General features: G+C 39.8%; 1 protein-coding gene across 2 annotated transcripts in view; it reads right to left on the reverse strand.

The window, feature by feature from the left end:
- slco3a1a (solute carrier organic anion transporter family member 3A1a) overlaps window positions 1–23,261 on the reverse strand; it is a 37,341-nt gene that overhangs the window by 6,075 nt on the left and 8,005 nt on the right. For both annotated transcript variants that reach the window (XM_006789366.3, XM_006789365.3), the window contains exons 4-7: window positions 4,356–4,454; window positions 3,992–4,264; window positions 2,286–2,450; window positions 1,991–2,189 (exon numbers count right to left, since the gene is read on the reverse strand). In XM_006789366.3, the coding sequence (XP_006789429.2) occupies window positions 1,991–2,189; window positions 2,286–2,450; window positions 3,992–4,264; window positions 4,356–4,454 (736 nt within the window). The remainder of the gene's footprint in view (window positions 1–1,990; window positions 2,190–2,285; window positions 2,451–3,991; window positions 4,265–4,355; window positions 4,455–23,261) is intronic.

Genomic DNA, 23,261 nt, shown 5'->3' on the forward strand with positions numbered 1-23,261 from the left:
CCACTGATGAGTCCATCTCATCTTACATTAAGGACACAGTTTCTGGCGACGTGTGAATGAAGCTTCTATGCAAGTTCAACGAGGAAGACCTAGTATTAACTCGTTTCCCGGCATTCCTGCATGGTTGGGCTGCTAGTCTAGGCTGCTTGTTAGATCACTTCTTTCATCATTATCTCTGGTCCAGTAACTTTATTTCCTTATTCAGCGAGTCAATCAGCCTCTGTTCCCTGTGCTTTAAATCTTGGTGCTCACTGTGGCCCGCCTCCACTACATCTCGATTTCATTTTGTTCGCTCAGATACCCTCGTCCGAGTCCATCTGCTTTATCTCCATCACCACCAGCAGCGTCTAGACTCCAGGGTGGTCCTGTCCTATTTCCCACCACTGGTGGGAGTGCTCTGCTATGTAGCTTCATCTGAGTCTAATCATCAGACAGTTTATTACCCAAACTCTGCGCTTCAACACATTGAGTTCAATTCTTTCAAATAGTCTCTGCTTACTGAATTGGATTGTAATCAAAAAGGATGGCTTCCCAAACTTTACGTGACCACAGGTAGTTTTAAAAAGGGGTTATCCAGGAAGTAAACATAGGCCAGAAGCCTGAAGATCAGAATGCCACACTGAGCAACAGCGCTCTAACTCGTCCCTCTTTCACACATAAAAGATAATCTCAACTTGCACCTCTTCACATGATCTTGGCTGACAGCTACTTCAACTGCTTTATTTATTGTGTTACATCAGTCTGCAGCCCCTACTCGCCTTGGATCAAGGCACAGTTGAGTTTGGCGTGAGGAATATGCCACTTTTAGCCTTTTAGTTGTGGTTATTAAGTAATTTAAAACCAGTGTTTTCTACAAACTCCGGTAGGGCTGGGCTATATATCGAGTTTTTAAAAAATATCGATATATTTTCATACGAGATATAAGATGTGACAATATCCTTTATATCGATATAGTCTATGTTACGTTATAATTATACTTGTGGAGCCACAAGTTTGCCTCTCTTTCGTCCACTTTTGTCTCTACGCAACATTACTCGGCCTCGCCTCTCCTTCACTGAACACAACTCCCCCTCCTCCCCCATAGCTTCACCTGCAGGCAGCGACAAGATGGACACGGCAAATCTCCGTTAGCGAGTTGTGGGGCTGGACGGCACCAACGTGTTAGCGAGCTAACCGCGCTAACGAGCTAACCATGCTAACGACATGCAGCCCACAGGGGCTGCACGGCCTAAAATCCCTTCATTTTCTCAAAAGTTGACAACGCGCCTTATGTATGAATTCTGGTTGTGCTTACTGACCGTGAACCGATTTTAGGTGGTACACGGCGCTCAGCAATCTGTCAAAAATGTTTTAGTACGACTTTGGTAAGCTACGGAGATGCAGCGCTTGATGGATTGTCGGAGGATTACGGCTACCGTAGTCTGGAGCCTCGCGGAGTGATACGTACTGTGCTTCAACGTAATATTACCGTATTGTGTGTGTATAAGGGCCATAAATGGCACCTGTTAAGAGACATGGTTACAAAGAGGATTTCAAACTCAAGGCTGTCAGTCACGCAGTAGAAGTTGGGAACAGAGCAGCTGTGAAATCTGTCTTTGTTACTATGCTCAGCATCTGTTAGTTTACATTTTGACTGCACAATTATGAGCTATTTGTTATGCACAAAAACAACATTGTTTTCTTTTACTTATGGAGCATGATTATTTAATAAATGCTGATAATTTATTTTTGAGTAATTTCTTCATGTAAATCTATGCTGTATGTAACATCTGGGACACAGTGTGACTAAGAACTCTCTTTTTGTTCTTAACTTATGGCTTTAAAAAAATATCGAGATATATATCCTATATCGCCACCCAGCTAAAAAATATCGAGATATGAATTTTGGGTCATATCGCCCAGCCCTAAACTCCGGTGTCAGTTTCCACTTTTTGTTGATGCTTTTAAGCAGAGGATGTAACAAGTGATAATATTAAATATTTTTTCTTACATGTTGCCATACGGGATGGTCACTCCTGCGACGGGACCCGTATCACAACCAAGGAACAGAAAGGAGACGTAGCAGGCGGTGGACAGCAGGTTGACCAGCATGGCCATTCGGATTGCTCCCAGCGCTGATAGATTCAGCTTCTTCACCAGCAGACCACCCATGAAGATCCCCAGACACGCACATGGAATAGCTGTCATACCTTAAACACAAGATAGGCCCAAATCTGTTTATTATACTCCTCTGCAGAAGAAAAAAAAAGTGTGCATACGTGTGACTTTTTGCACAGAATACAAACCTAACAACTGATTTGCAGAGGTGGTGGTGAGGTTGAACTGCTGCTCAAGATATTTCCCCAGAAAGGCTGCAAAGCCGGCTACGACGGCGATCTCCATACAGGCCGCCAGGACGATGCAGGTGAACACAGGGTTCGACAGGAGTTGCTTGGTCACCGTGGGGATCACTGGACATAAAAGGAAAGAGGAAAGATAAGCATTGAGTGTAGGGCTGTGCGATATGACCAAAATCTCATATCCCGATATAAGACATCTATCGTCCCGATAACGATATAAATCACAAAAATTTTACATTTTCTGAAAGTTCTGTGAATCTCGGGCAGCTTGTGTGAAGTGTTTCCAGCTGGGCGTTGTGTACCTGCAGTCGAGTGTTTTAACCGATATTTATTACACAGCGTGCTGCGGGGAAAAGCCTGTTCTAACGTTTGAGTCTAAGGTTTATTTTTTAGCACCTGACGGCTCTTTTTTTTGCTTCTCATCCGTAAACACTCTGCATACTCTTTCACGGGATTCTGTTTATTTTGAAAGGTCTCAACAGGATCGTGAGCTTTATTGTGAAAGGTGTATGTGGAAAATAAACAAGCGGACACGCGATGGTTTTACCGTCGTTGTTGCATAACAACAGGCGGTTGTCCGTCCGTAGTGTGGTTATATTAAATATAAGAGAGAACTTTAAGAAATTAATATAGCCACTACAGTGACCATCAAAACGCTGAAAAAATATTACCATAAACAGTTTATTTTGCGACACCACAAAACAAACGATAGCGTAAAATGAAACGATCGTCATCCGATATACATCGTTATATCGAATAGCCCTTTGTGTTCGATATAACCCTTGTGCACACAAAATTCTCTTGATGTCTTTTTTGTTATTTCAGCACCTGTTCTAACTAATTACATGTGTTTAGAAATGAAACACCAATTATGATCCAGTCACTTCCAAAAGCTTTACAATTTCTGCAGCTGTGTAATAAAGGACACTTTTGAGCCAACTCTACTAATCCAAAACTAGTGTTCAAGTTCTTCTAGTAGTTCATTTTACTTTTAAAAGTTGCATACTCTTACATATATATACAAGTACAACTTGCAATGGTGCGATGTGGGGACCTAGTCTAGACTCCAGTAGCTAGAGTAGATTTACAGTTCAATTCTTATATTGGCTTCAAGGCCCACTTATATTGTTATATAGTGGGCCTTGAAGCAGCTCCTAAGTTTATCCTTTGTCTCATACAAGCCTCCTTTTCTTTGAGTCAGCTTTATTCTGATCGGCTGCCCCTTGAAAACAGCAAGTTTGAACATGAGCTGAGATGACCACACTAATGATAGATGTCTGAAACAGAGCATTTAGCACAGTCTGAAACTGAGCTTTTGGTTTATTATATACGTATATGTTGACCTCACCATCTGACCATGTTTAACATGAGCACTCGTCACTATAACAGTAAAAAATAAGAAAAAAAAAATCATAGGCTATCTTTAACAACACATAATACTACAAATGATGATATTATAACTAATCTAGTACCATTTACACTAACAGGTTTTATTTAAAAAGGACTGTAACTTCTGTTTTGTCAGTACTTTATAGCATTTGGCAAATACAACAAATAAAAATATAAAATGTTGTGTGTTTTTGTTCCATACATGCTTGCATTAAAAAAAACAACACCAAACTGCAGTACCACGCTGGATGCTGCATGCTCACCCCTGAGTTGCTGACAGCAGGTGGGGCTATTGGCAGGCTCATGGTTAACTACGACTCCGTTGCTGGGCTTAGGAGTCTCACAGTCTGAGCTCAGAGAGGGAGGAAGCATAACCTGCTCGCTATCTGCTCCCTCCTCCCGCTCCCTTGCTGGCAGCGACTGAGGGAAGCCAAACATCAAGACAGCAGAGCAGAAGAGTAAGGCACCACACAGGAGGAAGCCTGCCCACCAGGCCCCGATCCACCGCGGGTCTTCTGGAGTGATGTTCAGTTTACCTGCGGGGAGGCATGGTGTCGGTCAATAAACTGCACATGCCAAAAAAAGAACACACGAGAGGATCGTAGAGTAGGGACACATTCAACTCACTGGTGTCAATGAAGATGGCGTCCACATAGAATTTAGTGCACAGCGATCCAAGGATGAAGCCGCAGGCAGGTCCGAACACCAGTGTAGAGAAGAGGATTCCTGCAAAGAAACATTGATAAAGTTTAATGTTTGATTTCTACACATCCAGTACTCTAGGATATATTTTTATACTGGGAAAAAATATCTAAAGTAACCTAAATGCTTTTTTTCCCCCTCAAAGTCTTGTTAATATGTTCTGGGTGGTGTTAAACATTTATGGTAAACAGACATATAGTATGAGAAAGCATCAAGCAGTTTTAATTAATTTAATTTGCTCATCTGAGTTTGTATTCATTAAAAATCTTTAGATTTCACTTATTTTTAAGTAGCTACACAGTTAGTTTTAGTCTTTGTAAGATGGAGGGTGTTCTCACAGAGGAGCAAGATTTAGGAAAATCAGCATACAGTACAAACAACACCTAACGAGGGCACTTGATTCCCTGTACTCTACTCGTTTGTTTATCAAATGAGTAGTGGCCCCACCACTCACCATATGACAGCTGGGATGAACTCCAGCCTACTTGGAGAAGCAGTTAAGAAAACAGATGGATGGAAACTGGTTTAATATTTAGCCCATAAAAGGTCTGAAAATAGTACAAAAGGCTCAAGTTCTAAGAGCCTAAAAGTGACACCTTCAATTGTCCTACTTTTTCTGGGCAGCTACTCGAAGATATTCAATTTCAAAACGTATCAAAATAGAACGACAGCAAATCTTCCACAGTATTCTCTTCGTTTTCAGTGGCCCTATCCAGTAGGTACACTGTGGAGCATGATGGCAAACACAGAAGCAATTCAGCTGTCATGAAAGATCAAGTCAGTTAAAAACCACAATGCTATTGGTGGCAGCACACAGCGACTGTGTTCGTTATGCTCACATGGCTCAGCCCTATCAAACTCACAGCATAACATACACACCTGACAATGGAAAACAGTGGTTCTGTCCCAGTCTTATGGTGGGCAGCTTGAAGCTTGATCTAAAAATCCTCATTAGAGCATTGTCAGCGGGGTGGAAGTCTGGCACTATGACTCAGACTGCAGGGAGATAATGAAGACTCAAAGCTCAATTTAGGAGACAAATATCCCCCCGACAGTCTGTCCTGTGATCTGCGGTATTATTAGACCTGAGTGTGGAGAGCTGTACTGCGACAAACCAGATCCGAGTTTAGGTTTAACTACTGTTGCGCACAAGAAATGCAGTTTCGAATTACCATCGAAATGAAATGAAAACATCCCTGCTAATTCTGCTTCCTTCTCTTGGGGCATTAAAAATATTTCTGCTACCGGGACGATGTTGTTTGCATGCCAAAAGCAGCCACTTAACAAAAACAAAACAAAACAAACAAAAAAACACAAAAAAACATGGAAACTGTGACTAAGCTGTGTATGTGTTTGCTTGTGCTGAGAGCAAATGCATCAGGCCTGCTTCCTGCCTTGACCACCCACATAGGAAGGGAGTCAACACATGAGCCTCATTCACTTCACAGTTTATTCTTCGCATAAAGGAAATGGCTCACAGATTTGCTAGGTGGGGTTTACTACCTATACCCTCTTCTCCGTTTTAATGCGGTATAAACAGGCTCATTTAAGCTAGACAAGGAGTGAAACAAAACAGAAAGAGCCTTTCAAGTTGTGATGGGAACATTTGGCTGTTGTTCTGAAGAATACAAGTGAAACATCTTTGTGGTTGACAGTCAGACCAGCGCGGAAATGAACAAAGACCCAGATGTAGTCATGAGGCACTGGATCATGACAGGTTTTAACCTATTCCTTCTGCTATTTTCTGAGATTTTGGCAGGTGGCTGACAAATTTTCTTTGTTGTGTCTGAATGCAAGACTTCCAAATGTGAGAAGTTTTTTTTTTTTTAAATAAATTGTCAACTCAAACACACACACACACACACACACACACACACACACACACACACACACACACACACACACACACACACACACACACATAGAGGAAGTTGTTGTATCTCATTAGGAAGTGTTTACTATATACCTAACAAAGAGTTTAGCTTAAAGCACTAAAAAAAAAAGAAAGAAAGAAAGAAAGAAGAGGACTGCAGCCACCACTACGTGACTACAAAATTTGCCTGTGGTGTTGCAAATGAGGCCTATGCACTATTTCTTTTGCGTTTCCTTAGAAACTAAGTGTTGCTTTCACATAGCAACATCACAATTGCTTTCACCACAGGAAACCCCAGAGAGGAAATTCAGTTAGTGAAATCACCTTCCAGGAGATGATAGCTCAGTAGTCCACGAATCAGCAACCACTGAGAGGATAAATGTCTCTGCCTACCCCTGGTTGCTCTCAGAAACGCTGTATCTTGATGATAACATTTAAGCCACATGGCTCACGTGGAAAAAAAAAGGTTAGTAATCTAGTGTGGCCCCTTATCAATCTGCTGCTTCTGGAGGAGAAACGAGGGCAGTGCAATTTGAAAGTCAGAGATAATCCCCACCTGAAATGATAGGGTTTTACATTTTTTATATGTTATGGGTCAATAACAACAGAGGCAGGCATTGTCATGAGTTGGCCTGCATAATAGCATAAAAAAAAAAAAAAAAGCTAAATTACAGTTACCAACAAAATTTGTAGTGTTTTGTGTGCCAGGTTATTTCTTGACATGGCGACTAACTGTTCCCACATTGGAGCTGCTGTTAGATACACGGTTGTCTGTATATCTACAAAATCTAGCTGTTTCTCGCCAAAATGAGCGTCACCACTAAGTCAGCAAATATCTGTGGTGTGTACCGCTTTTCTGCTCTTATCTAAAGATTCTTCAGAGCTGCACGACAAACAATGACAATGCAACCATTTTAGAAAGTTCAACTCACAAACTGTGTCAGACTATGGAGTATCACAGTATTCACTGCATTGAGCACTGGGTGAATTGCAACAAAACGATCCAAAAAAGGTTCATCTCATAAGTTTGTGCATGGCTCTGATGTTTTGATGCATCTTTGCAAGCGTTCATCTCTCAAAAGTCACATTTTTTCCAGTTTTGCTTTCATTACTCTGGTTTGTGTGTTTTCAGTAGTCTTGTCAGTCCAGTCAGATTTTATTGTGTGATGATAATAATAATGATAATAATAATAATAATAATAATAATAATAATAATAATAATAATAATAAAAAACATTACTGAATTATTGGATGTGTGGAAAGAATAGGAACCTAAATTCCTAATCCACTCTTTTTGTCTTTGGTCACCAGAGATCAATGGTCAGAGGACTTTTTCCGAATCAAAGAGTCTCTCTTCCCTCCTCCTCAACCCCCCCAAATCCAGAAAAATCCATCCGTTTTCTTCAGTTCTTCTGTGCACAAAAAGTAGCAGGCTAAATGGACAAAATGATGCATCGAGAGAACAACTTGGTTAGTTTTACATCTGAATTGAGACCCTGACTCTTTGGTAAAACAAAAAACAAAACAAACAAACAAACAAACAAGTGTAGCTACACTGACTATAAATTATTATATTTTTTTCACAATATGATTCAACAGGAGTAAAAACTAAAACCCAAGTTAAGCACATTAAACCTGCATGAAGGACAATACACAACCGCTTTATAATCTCTTTTTTATTTTCCTCTAGCTGTCCCGTTACAAGACAAGTACAAAACAAACTAATTTGTTCATGTTGTACTTCACTCAAGCCTTTTAGTACCCTGTGAATTATACTCTCTGGGGAGCATGTTTGATGTAATTTAATAACAAAGCTTGGGTCTAGTGTTTTTGTCTCCCTGTAATTGACTTAGAGACCAATGGAAAAAGCCAGAAAAGCCACGTCCATATTAATTAACCCACAGATGCATCTTAAACCGGGGCTGAATATAAAAATACTCCCGCAAAAACAGGAGGCATCATTCAAATTGTAGATCAGAATCACCATTTCATATGCAACTCTTGTGGTTTAGCACTCTCCTGATGCTAAACTAACTGAACACTTTGATAGTGTTTCTGCTCAAACAACAATGCATTAGTGCCTCTGTCTTACAGATGTTTATAATGATGTATTTAAAACACCATGCACAGATTAAACCATAACACAAATGATGAAGGTAGTGACAGGCTCTTCATAACAATCACTCAGGTTAATGCCAGATGAAACCCAGAGAAATAGATATAATGCATGCGTTCACATAGCTCACAGACCCTATAAAAGCCCTTAGCTGCAAAGTTCAGTTTAATCTGGGTATTGAAATTACAAACCAGCACACTGTGAGGTTAAACACACACACACACACACACACACACACACACACACACACACACACACACACACACACAGTAATCGAAATGTCAGATCCATGACAAGTGCACCACCCTTGGTTCATTTCCTCCTCTCACTGTACAAAGAGTTCCTTCGACTCCTCCATTAATCCTGCTCAAGTAGGCTCAGTAATCTCATGAGCTAAATAACAGCAGAGGGACAATGTAGTGTGGAAAGCCAAACAACAGCTTGTGACACTTTCACAAGAGACCAGACTGAACCTGAATGACCAGTAAAGATGAAACCAGCATCCCAACTTGTCACATCTGAAACCTAAATACGCGTTCAACCCCAAGGTTTGGTCGAGACGGGGAAAAGAAAAGGCACAAGATTCCAAGGTCACATCAAAGTGACTGCAACATTTACATGCTAGAGGATTAAAGAGCTTTCACACCAAAACCTCTCCTCCTCTTCTGCTCTATCAGGTCATCAAATCCTCTGGGTAGGAGGGTAAAGACATTTTTAAGATTAAAGAACATTGAGAAATGCTCAAATAGGCCAGACGTGTCAGAGGAGCATGGACAATTTGCTCCACAGAAGTGAGATGGCATCAGTCACTCTGACAGAGATTCAGACAAATACGACATTTTAACTAAGAAAAGTCACACACTACACCCAAGAAAAGTGCTGTGCTTCAGCTACAACACAAAACTTGTAAAAACTGGATTTTTTTAAACCGTTTCGAAAAGAAATTTCCTTCTGTGCAATGGACCGAAGTACTTCTAGGAGCAAGTCTTCATGAAATGCATCTAAGGGCTTAGTTTGTGCAGCATTATCTCATTTAACTTTAGTTTTCAGCTGTCACCAGTAGAACGTTTGCTGACCAACTATAGTTGTTTTAACCTAAAGTGAAAATGACCCCTAGTTTTAGTTTAAGTGTGAACACAACTAGCCTAAGTATGCACTGATGCATGTGTAGACTGGGACATCTATGTGACAGAGTCAACTAAAAGCATTGCAATACCCATTTTGAATTTTGTAATTTGTCCTCATTTGCCCCTGAAAAATACCATTCATATTTGAAAGATTAAAAGAATACAACTAAACTGAAACTGAAACTGAAAAAGCAAAAAGGGGAAATGAGCAAAAAAAAAAAAGACTAGAATTTAAAAAAAAAAAAAAAGCAAAAAAAGAAAATAGCCCAATAAGATAGAAATTACACCAAATATTTTTTCTACTTACTGACCTTCTAAAAGTAAAATAAAATAGTTCAGTCAATAAAATTCTAAATAAAATACAATGATAAATAAGAAATTGAATATGTAGAACAAAGAGGCTCTACGAAGAAAAAAATGCCTTAATAGATTCAATAAAGCAAGATAACACAATAAAAATAGCTGCATGAAAAACAAGCAGAGCTAATGTCAGATGGAATTAAAGTGGTTGAGTATAACAGAGAGCAGTGGACAGCGTAATAAAGTGACTTGGTGTACACAGAGTGCTAAGTGTTGTGACAGTCCAGGGCTGAAGTAAACTATTAATGAGATAACAGTTGTATAGTTGTGTGGTACAAAGTCCCCATATATGAATTCCATTTTAAAATCATCTAACCAAGAAGCAGTGGAGGTAGATCGAATCGTCTACTAATCAGTGGGTTAGTGGTTTGATCCCAAGCAACCTCGGAAAAGATAGTGAATCTCAAATTGCTTCCGATGCATCCGTCTGAGTTCGAGTGTGTGAGATAGTTAGAAAGCACTTAAAGGCATAGAGCAAAGTGCTCTTTGAATGGCTGCATGTGGCTTTAGTAGATATATACACTCACTGGACACTTTATTAGGTACAACTGACTTAAGGCAATTATCTAATCAGCCAATTACATGACAGATCTTCAGTGCATTTAGATATGTAGACTTGACCTGCCATAGGGCTGGGCCATATTATACCGTTCACGGTAATACCGGTACAATGTTAGGCAACGATAAGAAAATGAAATATCGCGATAGAAATGCGCATGCGCAGTGCCTTTGTTTTCATACGCACATGGCCGAAAAAGCACGGCGGCAACAGAGAATGAGAAGGGGGAAAGCGGATTGTTGAGTGAAACGAATGAACCAGAATTGTTTTTTAAAAATGGTGCAACTTCACTGGTTTGGTGTTTGTCCGTTAGATACACAACAAAGCACATTTTTTTGTAGAAGTTAGCAGGAAGTTAGCATGCTAGTTTCGCTAGTTACCTAAGCATGATAAAACATGTTCTGACTGAGAGATTTCTGAAAAAATTCTTCCAACATAAATGAAGACAGGAAACTAAACAGCAGTGACGTTGTTGCAAAGCTCCTCTTTTTAACTTCAGTGGATATTATACATGGCTATGCTCAGGATATGTCAGCCCATTTCTACTGGAAATGCCTTTTGGTTAAACTTTCAGAAAGGAATTTGCATTTGCACTGTTAAATGTTTATATAGCTTTAATGCACATAAAAAACAGCTGCTTGTTTAAGTGAAAATAAATTGATGGGTTTTTTTTTGCGCTAGTAAAGTTGTGGAGTTGAATTTTGTCTCGCAAAAATTATATCGTTATCGCAAATTTTCAAATATATATCGTGATATTTATTTTTGGCCACATCGGCCTGCTCTAACCTGCCATACTTAAAACCACACATTAGAATGTGGAAGAAAGATGAGTTAAATGGCTCTGAATGCTGCATAGTTATTGGTACCAAACAGACAGGTCTCAGTACTTCAGAAACTGCTGATCTACTGGGTTTACAGTAGAATGGCTGGATTTAAATTGAAATGTAAATATAAATCCTGCAGCAGTTTCTAGCAAGAAAATGCCTTGATGATGCTAGAGGTGAGATGCCAGAATGATCGGACTACCTTCAGCTGACAGTAAGTCCACAGTAACTCAAATAACCACTCATTACAACCAGGGTATGCAGAAGAGCATCTCTGCCGGAGGTTTCTTCCTGTTAAAAGGGAGTTTTTCCTTCCCACTGTCGCCAAAGTGCTGCTCATAGGGGGTCATATGATTGTTGGGCTTTTCTCTGTATCTATGAAGCGCCTTGAGGCGACATTTGTTGTGATTTGGCGCTATATAAATAAAATTGAATTGAATTGAATTGAATGTAACACTTGAACCTTTGCAGCAGAAGACCACACTGGGTGCCACGCCTAAGAGCTGAGAACAGGAAACTGTGGTTAGCACCTAGCTGAATCTATCATATGAAGAACTGAGGCATTTCTGAAAGGAAAAAGGGGGGTCCAACCTGCTACGAGCAAGATGTAAGTAATGACTTGACTGCTGAGTACCAGTCCATTTTGTGGTGGAGGATTGTTTGGCCTGGGATACATGCTAGTTAATCATTGCTAGCTGGCTGAGGTTAGCTGTTATTGTTCTAACAGGCAAAATCATAAAATACAGTTCGCTTTAAAGGGCTGTGATAGATAAATTTAAGAAACTTTCAGCACACTTCACCAGGGGTCTTGATAATCCTTTGCCCTTTTGTCCCACCTCATTCACAAATTGATGGCCCTTCTTCTTGCCTGGTCAGGCAGCTGACTACAAGCTAGACAGCAAGTAAGTTAGGGGCAGCTACTGCACACAGCCTGCTTTGTGTCTTTTTCTGAGTCCTCATAAAGATCTCAGAATCTTTTATCTGGTACATTGGTTAAATGTCAGTTGAAATCTTCCAAACTTTGGAAAAGCCAAGAGTTACAACCTCAACATGCTCAATTTAAGAATGATGATAGCAACAACGAGGACTCAATACTGTCACCTGCCCTAAACACAGGTGTTACTAATCATATTAATGAAGGCTCTGTGCCCAAGCTGAACAGAGCCTAATTAATGCCATTAGTAACACCTGAGTTCACCTTTCATACCATGGCTGCTGTGAAATGCATGTATTGTGTATCTCTAGATAAATGTGTGGGGTGTGCATCAGTGTGTTGTTCCAACTTTGACCTCAGAGCAGAATCATGTCTCTTGTTGGTGTGTGGCTTCAATTTGTCATCACTAAATACAGACTTTTTCAACCACCATCTAGACATGAGCTGTAATAAAAACAGACATTTTACGCAATTCACAAGACGTTGCAATCTTCCTGTAACACTTTGAAAGCAAGCATATCCAGAAATCAGGTCCTGAATCATTTAGGAGTAAAAAGTTACTCAAGCGCTTTCAAGTAACAACATTTCTAGTTCTGTTTTTACTGCGTCATATCTCTGCCAATAACACAGACAGCCATGCTGTACCTGGAGGATGTTTTTTTAACCATAATGACTCATTACCGGTACCAATTTTCTGAAAATATAAATAAATAATTAAAAGATAAGGAAAACTTTAAACACAAAGGAGCTTGCAGTGTCTTATCTGCTTGAGCAGAATGTTCTTAAATTGTGTTATGACACAAGTTAAGGTTTAAACATTAAGTATGACACATGTTACAAAGATGCAAAGAGAGGGACACCACCTTATACTGATCTTTGTTATGTAAACCCAGCCTCCCTCATGCCAACAGGATTACTGCTAACAGGTAAGTCATGCCATAGTCGCCTCTGAGGTGAAACCTATTTTGATGAGGTACAAAGGCGATTAATGGTCACCAAATCTTTAGCTATCCGTAAGCAAGTACTAAGAGAATTAGAAGACAGCCTTCCCCACAGGAAGCAAAGCTTCTACCCACCCAGCTTTTAGTATCAACGTCACCATCACTTGTCAAAGCATTTGCGATAAGCAGGAAGTCTCCCTAACTTTCCAAAATCCAGACAGTTGCAAACTTTCAAATGCCTATTAGATATTTTCTAGTTATCCCAGAGGATGTTTAGATGGTTTATTGAAGAGGAAGGAGAATTAAAAAAAAAAAAAATCACTAAAGTCGAAGAACTTAATCAATTTTCTGATCAACTGACTTCAACTTTCCGTTGAAGCTGGAGGGAAGAAAAAGAGTCAGTTTGTTAGTCAGCTGTACCCAATAATAACCTGTTAACTCTACACAGCCATGACCTAAATAAAAAGCCTCAGCTCAAAGTAGGCTCTCAACTCACATTCAAATGCCATTACAACAGGATCATCCTGCTTTAACTTCCGCTTACGTCAAATCATGTCAAATTTGAAACCAACCCTTCGCGCACACTCAGCCGGGATCTGATATAAAAACAGCTGCTTGTGTGTGAAAATGGTTTCACTGACTGACATATGGTTGCTACACAGAAACTGCAGCTTGAGGACACGTTTAATACTATTAGCATTCTGACCCTGAGGATGAGTGGGGAGGTTACTGCAGAACACGGCCAGACCTCCACCCGGCTGACACACCAGCTTTCCAGCAGGACTTTTTCCCTCAACACCCCATCACGTTAATCTGGACTCTGGCTCAATTTAAGCCCAGATAGGTCGTGGCCTAAATAGGGCTTCGCGAAAGGCTACACATCCTCACGTTATCACCCTGTTGTCTCCTGATATGAGTCTGACGGTCCAGAAACAAATTAAAAATTTCCCTCCATGCCACAGGGACAGTTCTCCTCCACACCGTGAGCTACATTTATAAAACATAATTAGGCAAAATACTGATGTCCATCTCGGCCACTGTATTCAAGTTGGCAAGGCAACTTCTGGCAGCTTCCACAAACCAGCGCCCACTCCTGCATATTTTTAATGGATGAATTATAAGTTTGTTAGATGTATTTACACACTAATCAATGTATATGTGTAAAATACTCTTTATATAATATAGGAGGACCACCAAAAAAACAAAACAAAACAAAAAAAACCAACTAACTGTACCGTAAACCAAAACCCTCAAATATTCAGGCATCTCAAATGTGCTTCTTTTCTCTTGTATAAACTAAAACTGGATATCACTGAGTTTGAGGTTGCTGGTCAGATACACTCACTGATATATTGTAAACTAATATATTTATCACCACATATAGTTGTCCTGCTTATTTTATATATTGTTTTACTATTTTCATACAAACCGTTACATGTCTAAGAGGTATAAAAACTATATACTATATGATATATCATCTGTGTCAGACAGATCTTTATCCTCTTTTATAATTCAGAGGCTGGCACAGCTGAGCTGCCACTTCCCTTTGGATACCAATACAGAGAAAAATCATTTAAGTAAAACACTGTGCGGCAGGATGGTAAAAGAAAAAGAAAAAGCCTTTTATCGAGTGAGATACAAGACAGAGCTGGAACATTGTGGTCCTGTCATGGAAATAAATGCGTTTTTAATCTAAAAAAAAAAAAAAAAAATCCTCATCTGGACCTCATACATTATATAAAACAGAGTGAGGCCATCATATTAAACCTTTTGGGAGAGAAAAAAAAAAAAGTGTGTTCATACCCTGTGTGTCTCCTTACAGATACATGCTGGACTATGGAAAATACATTTTTAAGAAGGCCTAGCCAGAGGTGAAAGAAGTTAAAAATGATTGTTTTTAAAAGTTGTATTTCATTTCACCACTGAGGCAAGAGTACATTGGTAGTAATAATAATAATAATAATAGATTGCATTTATATAGCGCTTTACAATTCATTTACTCTCACATTCACACACTGGTGGAGGCAAACCACAGTTGTAGCCACAGCTGCCCTGGGGCAGACTGACAGAAGCGAGGCTGCCATATCGCACCATCGGCCCCTTTGGTCAACACCAGTAGGCGGTAGGGTGAAGTGTCTTGCCCAAGGACACAACGACCAGGACAGACAGAGCTGGGGACTGAACCGGCAACCTTCCGGTTACAAGATGAGCTTCCCAAACCCCTGAACCACGGTCGCCCTAAGAGTTCACAGACTAATGTCTTTACATGTAGCCCCATTTTTAAGATTTAGAATCAAAAAATTTCCAAACCTACAGCCAACACTGATGAGAAGTCCTCCCACATACAGTTGTACTTCATAATCCAGGAGGCTTGTTCTAAGTGTGTCTATAATCTGTCTTTTCTTTCACCTCCCAGGTCAATGACAGTATGCTACTTTAGCCTGAAATGCAGTAACTTAATCTTTGAGTCCAATTAACCTTTTGTCATTAAACTGTTCCAGGAAGCAGTGAAAGCCCTCATTAACCTAAATGGCGCCAGTATTAGCTGGATCTGACCGAGGTGCATTTGTTTTTGTTTCATGTCCTATGAATTTAAATCCACACTCCCAATTAGTTAACCATGCCATTATCAGTATAATGATCAGTAAGGCCTTTTCTGGAAATTACAGGATAGCAATTTCCAAATATTTGGGTAATGGATGCTTTGAATGCTATTACAACAATAATGATGGTCTTTCTGTGCTGTACGATTACATAAGCAGACTGGGCATGCTTTCAAACATACTACTGATGTGACGCTAGAAGCTCCGAGGACTCAGCCAGACTGCAAAGTCTGTGAACGCAGGGTCAGCAGAGGAGGACAGACACAAAGAGACAGAGGGAGAGAATGACGGGTAGATGGTGTGTAGGAGTTAATGTAACAGAGTGAAGCCCGGTCATACAGTGATCCGTTTGTAATCAGCTTTTAGACGCTGGAGCTGAGACGTTGCAAGACACAGTCTCCACTGTTGAGCAGTGGGCTGCTTGGATCAAGGCAAGGGGCAAAAAGACCAGCGCATATATGGTCTGTGCTGGAGAGCTGCAGCTGCTCTATTGAAGACGAGGAGCACAGAGAGGTTCTGGACTCTCTGACAGCAGCTGGTAACAGCTTCTTCAGCAGGTGGTTTGGCTTAATTATTAGAATAAAGATGCCAGCAGCCCATCTCTCCTTTTTTCCCCGAGAAGATGGGAGAAGCAGGCACATAAAAACACAGCCAAGTGTACAACATCATGTCCGCCACCAAATAAAATGGAGTACTAATTGTGCTGCATCCTGAGGAAAAGGAGAACTGATGCCAAAGATATGATGAGTGAAGTGTTTTGAGAACAAATAAAAGGCAGAAAGCATTCGGGCAATGGCTAAAATCATATTTCTATCCAGACCCTAAACTCTGTCACAGCTCTCTCATTCTTAATTTTAGAGTTAGTACAACACACTGTGAGGAACTCATCTGTGACCTCATCTTTAGGTGGGATTTGACTACTTACTGAAGGAATTTACTGTAAGTGATAAGAGACTGACTGAACAAACTACTATTTTAGGTCTTATACTAATGTCTCAGATCCGTGTAATTACAGTCTAAGTCAAAATGAAACCTTAGATGGGCGAGGTCATCTTAGACATGTGCAACTAAGAAACAGCATTAACAAACAAAGTCTACTCAAACTTTTAATCTTTCTGCTAGTACTGATTAATCTGTTGTGTATTATTAATAACAGTTTAGTCATTTGGTGTGTGAAATATTACATAACAGTGTTACATAACACTAACGACATCTTTCAAAGCCTCAAACTTGTGTTTCTTGTTTTTAAAACAAGAAGTCCAAAAACCAAAAGACATTCAATTTATAATGAAAAAAGTTTTTTTTTTTTTACTTTCTTTTTAAATTAATTTTAAGTACTTAACACAGAAATCAATCATACAATACACTCTGGACTCTTACTTTGGAGAAGGATATGATCAATCCATCAGCCATTTTGCTGACTCAGCCTCTGAGGACAACGGCCAAAATTTCACCTTAGCCAGCAGATATCTGGGCCAAGAAGTGTTCATGGTCATTGTTATTGAATGGAGAAGCTAAATTGCTAATAGCAAATGGTTAAAGGAGTGCAACTTGTGCAGGTTAAAATTATACAATCCCTATTTTGCTCCAAGGGAGAGCAACAGGAAACCAAAGCCTGTTCAAACATAATCAGAAACAGACACCAAAGCTAAATCAAAACCTTGTCCCTTTCAGATTATGCTTCTATGCAGATATTAATACAGATTAATGTAAATCAAACTGCAGTGTCACAGAAAGCCTTCTGATTCAACACCTATTGAAAGGAGCATAACACAGTGGGACTGGAGAAATAAATAAAGGCTGACTGAGTCAAACAGTCACTTATGATTACTGCCTACTTATTGATCAGAGTCCATTTAATTAGGCACTGTTATCCTTCAGTCTCTGCCATCACTGATATGGGGATTAAGTGCTGAACATGCTTCTGTGTAATCCTAGGAGCCCACAGAGCAACCACTTACGCACCACTCAATCAATGAGGTTTGGGATTTGTGGTAAAGCCATGTGAATCCATGTAAGACCTTGTCCAAGGAGAGGGCTTGCTATAAAGTTCTTAAAAAGGACAGTTACAGGTATGGAAAGTCATACCTGTAACTGTCATAAGTGTGTGATTTTTGTTTTTAAGATCAGACTAGTGGCTGTATCCATCACTGCATCAGGATAGGAAAAATTCCACATCCTCCCCCCCCAAAAAACACAGAAGCCTAACAACCGGACGTTTCTGTGGCAACAGTCTGTTGATGCCGCTGTGTTTATGATCTGTCTCATCCCACCTCTTATCCCAGTGCTCCTCCCTCAATGGATGACAAAAAAAATCCCCTTTTTAATCAGCAGTGACGGTGCCTGACCCAGATTGCCTCTAGAAGACTGCCTGGCAGCAGAGTCGGCAGGGATTCGTGATGAAGAGGAAAAGGTGTCACAAGCATGTTCAGACCAAAACAGTGGCTGTGAATACAGCAGGGTGCTAAAAGTACAATAGAGAAAATAATGAAAAAATGAATAATAAGATCAGATGGGTTGCAGCCAGGAGCTTCAGTGTACGACTGTGCAGGTTTCAGTGACAGAGGTTAAGGCTTTCATATCATGCCATCCTGTGATGATCCATATCATCTGACCTATTTTTTAAAGGGCAAATGTACACTTTTTTCCACTACTTGATGGTGCAATTGCAGACTGTAAAAGGTCTTTCACCATCAGCAGAACTATAAAAAAAAAAAAAAAAAACAGTCACAAATTGGTCAAACTCTGCAGATGTGTATTGCATGACTGATAGTGTCAGGAACAAGCAGCTAGAAGGATGAACCTATCGTCTCAACCGTTTGTTCAGTTTTGTATGACAATCTGACTTGAAACCTTAATCTTAAAAGGTTAAGGATGGGACTGCATGGTCGAGTTGCTCTGAAGGTGCACAGGACTGTAAAGGAGCCTTGTGGAGAATCAATATAGTAACTGTCTATTGAATGCTCATTAACTGGCTAATTGTTTCTTCTCTCAATAACTCACACTATTTTTCACACATTGTAAGGTGTTTATCCTTTGTTTTTGTTTTTTTATTTGACTCCTTTTAAACTTTGTTGTAATTTAATTACATTTACAATTTAGTTGTTAACAAGTGAAACATCTGATCGGCCCAGCCAGATATAAAGTGGAATAATCACAGCATGAGTGCAATATTAAACACAAAAACAACAAATTGACAGGGAGGTGATTCACTTTAGATGATGAGTGCTCCTACTACACAGCAGAAATCTGGAATTTTACAAATCACCCCTTGTGCTAAATTCACACCAGTGTGAGGTTAATGAAACATTATGAGATAATTTTTCAAACTGGCCTCATTTGATTTCTCTAGATAAACAAACTCTTTAATTGGCTCTCAATGTCTGCAAACAGCAGCTTGTGCAAAATCTAACTATAAACTGATCAGTATGTCTTGTCTTATCGCTGCACGGGACTGAGAAATGACCTCATTAGAGGCAGGAATGGCGGAAGACTTGCATCAAACAACTCCTTTTACACAAATTTAATGAACCTTTCACTCAGGGCAAGTTGCTAATCAATTATAGTGATTTCCCCATTTACCAAAACTGGAGCACTGTTAAGGGTGCAGACTCCCTCTGCTCTGCACTATGTCTGCTTGCTTCCTCTCTGACTCTTACTTGACGTGCTACTCAGAGTATTCAGGGATAATTAGTGATTAGCTCTAGGACCGCATGTTGTTGACCGGTTGGATACAAGATAATCTCGTGTTCATTGCCCTCTATAGCCTCTAGAACCAGACTAGAAGTAACTGAGCAGGGAGTGTACACTGTATCAGGGCCTGCAACTCAATGCACTGTAAACTCCTCTACGCCAATCAGCCTGTAGAGCAGCAGACGGTTGCATGCTGTCACATATGGCGGACAGATAGTGTTCATTACAGTGATGCAGGGAAGCAGCAGCTCACTGATGAAAGGTTACTGCAACCCTATTTATCATCTTGAGATAAACCAAACTAGTGTTGCTAGGCAAACTTTGCATGCAGCTTATACCATGGATGGAAAAACCCATTTAGGATCTAATCCTTCAAGATGACATTACCATGCGCCGACTTTAAGTAGCTTATATAAACGCCATACCACAGCAGTGGTTTGGATTCAAAGCATTTTAGGAGGAATGTTGACAAGTTTCTCGAGGATCCCTCCGAGACCGTTGTCACTGCAACCACTCAACAGTTTTCTTAACAAACCTGAAGCTAAATTTATCTCTGAGGGGCTAAAGTAAACAAAAATGGTAAAATATATAGGTTTGAATAAATTAGCACTACATTTTGCCCTAGATAATAATGAGGGCTGAAGATAAAATACAAAAAAGCGATTGGAAGCAAAGTACAAAGACAGGAAACACATTTTAAAAGACTTTCCAGGTAGAAGTCTTTTTGGTATGATGTGGCTGTGAAAGTTTGCCACAGCTCTTTGTCAAAAGGAGACAGAAACACCTCTCTGTGTGAAAGGAAGTTGTACACAAGCAACAAGTGGAAAGTAAGACAGGTGACAGCCACACAGACCACCACAGTTTAGCGGCATAGAATAAGATAGAATTTATCTAGTAAAGGAAAGTTTGTATGTAGGCCGTAAGAAACCCCCACCCCCAAAACTTATAATCACTACAGTACTGCATAAACACTTTCTGTATGGGTGCAAGGAAACTTTCCTGCAGGGAAAGAAGGATGTTGGTGGCAGCCATATAATCTGTGGTGCTAGCACTGCCAATTAACCACACTCAGCAAACTAATCTATTACTGTGTCTGTGATTACACATGCAATATTTAACCATATATGTTCAACTGAACTCCATTTTGACTATTTGTAACTTTTAGACTTGTAGATTTGTTCCGACTTTTTTCCCTCCCATTTACCCAATTAGGAAATTAGTCACCAGGAACTTCCCTAACCAAAGCTTAGACTGAGAACAAATTTGTGCTTATAACTGTATGAATCTCAGACTATGATGTTTGTTAGCAGATTAAATCACAGAGACCACAGATTGCTAGCTAACAAACTGCTTTTCCTAATAGTGTTTTCATTATGTTTTCAGTGATGACTGTTGCCAATAGGGCATATACAAATGTTCTCTCACTATGCAGACAGACAAAGACATTTGAACTGCAAAGACAATGAGCACTGTGAATGATATAAATAATTCTAACCTACACATTTATTCCTGAATGTGCTATATTAGTTGTCTAGCTCCAGAAACGATTGACGTGGAAGTTTGATTCATTATCCTGAAATAACTACATCATTTTTTTTAATCCATTTCATACTTCCACTCAACCCTTGTGTGTACTATACTGCAGGCAACGGATGCTTTACATTATGATGACGTAATCAGAGGCTGTTTAAAACGTCTGACACCTAAACAGACAGCTGTGTGAAGTCAGTAAGACACACAACATCAGCTCTAGAGACTTATGTGTGACTGTCCTGGACAGTGTATTTATGCAGTTGGGGGTCCTGTGGGAAGAGCCAAAATTAGAAGTGAATAATGAAAGGTCATGGAGCAGTGGGAATAGAGATCCTGTTGACGCAATCTGTCCAATCATATTTATTTCCTTTGGCCAGCAACCAGTGGCTACATCTAGACTGGAAAACAAACCAAGACAACAGCATCCAATAAAATACCCGATGATGCGCGACTCTGCAGTAGCAACGTGATTCAAACTGACTTCTTCAGAACACTAAGGTACTTTCTTTTAAGTAGAACATGTAGCCTACCACTTACCAATGGAGGCTTAGCAAAATAAAATCTATTAACAATGACAGAAAACATATTATAATCAGAAACAGACCAAAAAGCTCTCTGAAGAGTCACAACAGACCAGCCTTTAGTGTGTTTTACAGTTGTTGTTAAAAGAGTAGAGACACATGCCTGCTGCGGTGTACACAGTAAAAGTAGGAAGGCAGAGCCTCTCGAGGAGTTGTTTTTCAGAGGCCTTTGTGGTATGCGTGAGCGTCCCGGCCCAGTCAGACCCACCTCATTGCTGGCTGGTTGGCATTCCTGCCTAACTCTGTAATTATGGCTCCTCTCCAGGCCTCTATGCTACACTCTCCCTGAACCACTGTACTGAACATGGCGCGAGACCTGCCCTCTTCAAAGGTATGTGCTCTTCACCTGGTTCGGACTAGTTAAGACTCTAATCTTAACAATAACTCATCACTGGGTGGAAATATGCTTTGACAACAGTGACGGGTAACAGCTATGCTGAGATAAAAACACCATCACTTACAGATTAGGATCATTAATTGTGCAGATATTTTTCAAACCGGTGCTGAGCTTAAAATGATATGATAGTGAATTAAACAATACATAAAAACATATTTCTTCTGCTTTAAATCCTGACTATTTGTTAACACTTGCAAGTGTGAACGTGTCCAAGTCTTAATGTGTCATCATTCTGCTGAAAATGAGACAGCAGTGGTTGCAGAGGAAGCTTTACTGTGTGTGCCAACACATCTGCCTGCCACTGCTGTGAGAACTATGTGTTAAAAGTAAGGTTTTATTGTTACAGAGTTAAAAGGCGTGCTCTTTATGTTATGAACATTTCCTAAAAACCAAGCCTAAACTCCCCATCAAAACTTCAACAAAACACTCTCTGCAAACCTTTCTGCAGAGGTTAAACAGCCTGAAAAAGATTAGAATTGGAAAGGTGTTAAAGTATTAAATAAAGCATTTTTTTTTAAATTAAATAATCTTGCAATGTTCACTTGATGGTCTATGATCCATATGATCCAGTTTTGAAGAAGCTGGAAGCTGAATTGCTGAACCATTTTTTCACTAATTATTTCACAAAGTGATGGATCCTTGCCATCTTTACTTCTCTACTTTGTTTTTGCTTGTTGTAAATTACTTATGTCATTAGTTTTGATCTATTAAACCAAGTGTTTTGATTATTATGTATGTATATGTGTCAGTAAAAGAAACTAAAGAATCTCTTGTTTCTACTATTGCCAATTTAAGGTATAGTGTGTATTCTGCTTTTATTCGTTTTCTACACAGATGATCTTCACTGGTGTGTAGGGAGCTAAAGTGAACTATGAAACTGAAGCTAAAGACATTGGCCACAGAACCTGTTTAAAATTAATTAATGTGCAGTAAATAACCAAACACAGTGGAAGAACAACAAAGACTTATGAAACACAACTTGGTGTGTTTCTCAACATTGTTATTGCTGAAGTAAACTGAAGGAATAATCCAAAAATGTAACAAAATATGAAAGGAAATTCAGACAATATACACCATTCATGGAGCTGGGGGCGCATGACAAGCCTGCAGCAGAAGGATTAGGACGATCAGCTGAGCACGACTCAATACCACATTGTTCCTCACTGCTCACCGCTTGTTTTTCCTCCAGCTCTCCTAGCAGCTTATCAGAGGAAGGCAGGACCAAATCTCTCCCCCCTGTGCCTACCAAACTTCAATCACTCACAGTCCACTTCCCACTATAAACCGATT

Source organism: Neolamprologus brichardi, chromosome 7 (genome assembly GCF_056152115.1).
Source record: "Neolamprologus brichardi isolate AB-2024 chromosome 7, ASM5615211v1, whole genome shotgun sequence".
NCBI classification, from domain to species: domain Eukaryota; kingdom Metazoa; phylum Chordata; class Actinopteri; order Cichliformes; family Cichlidae; genus Neolamprologus; species Neolamprologus brichardi.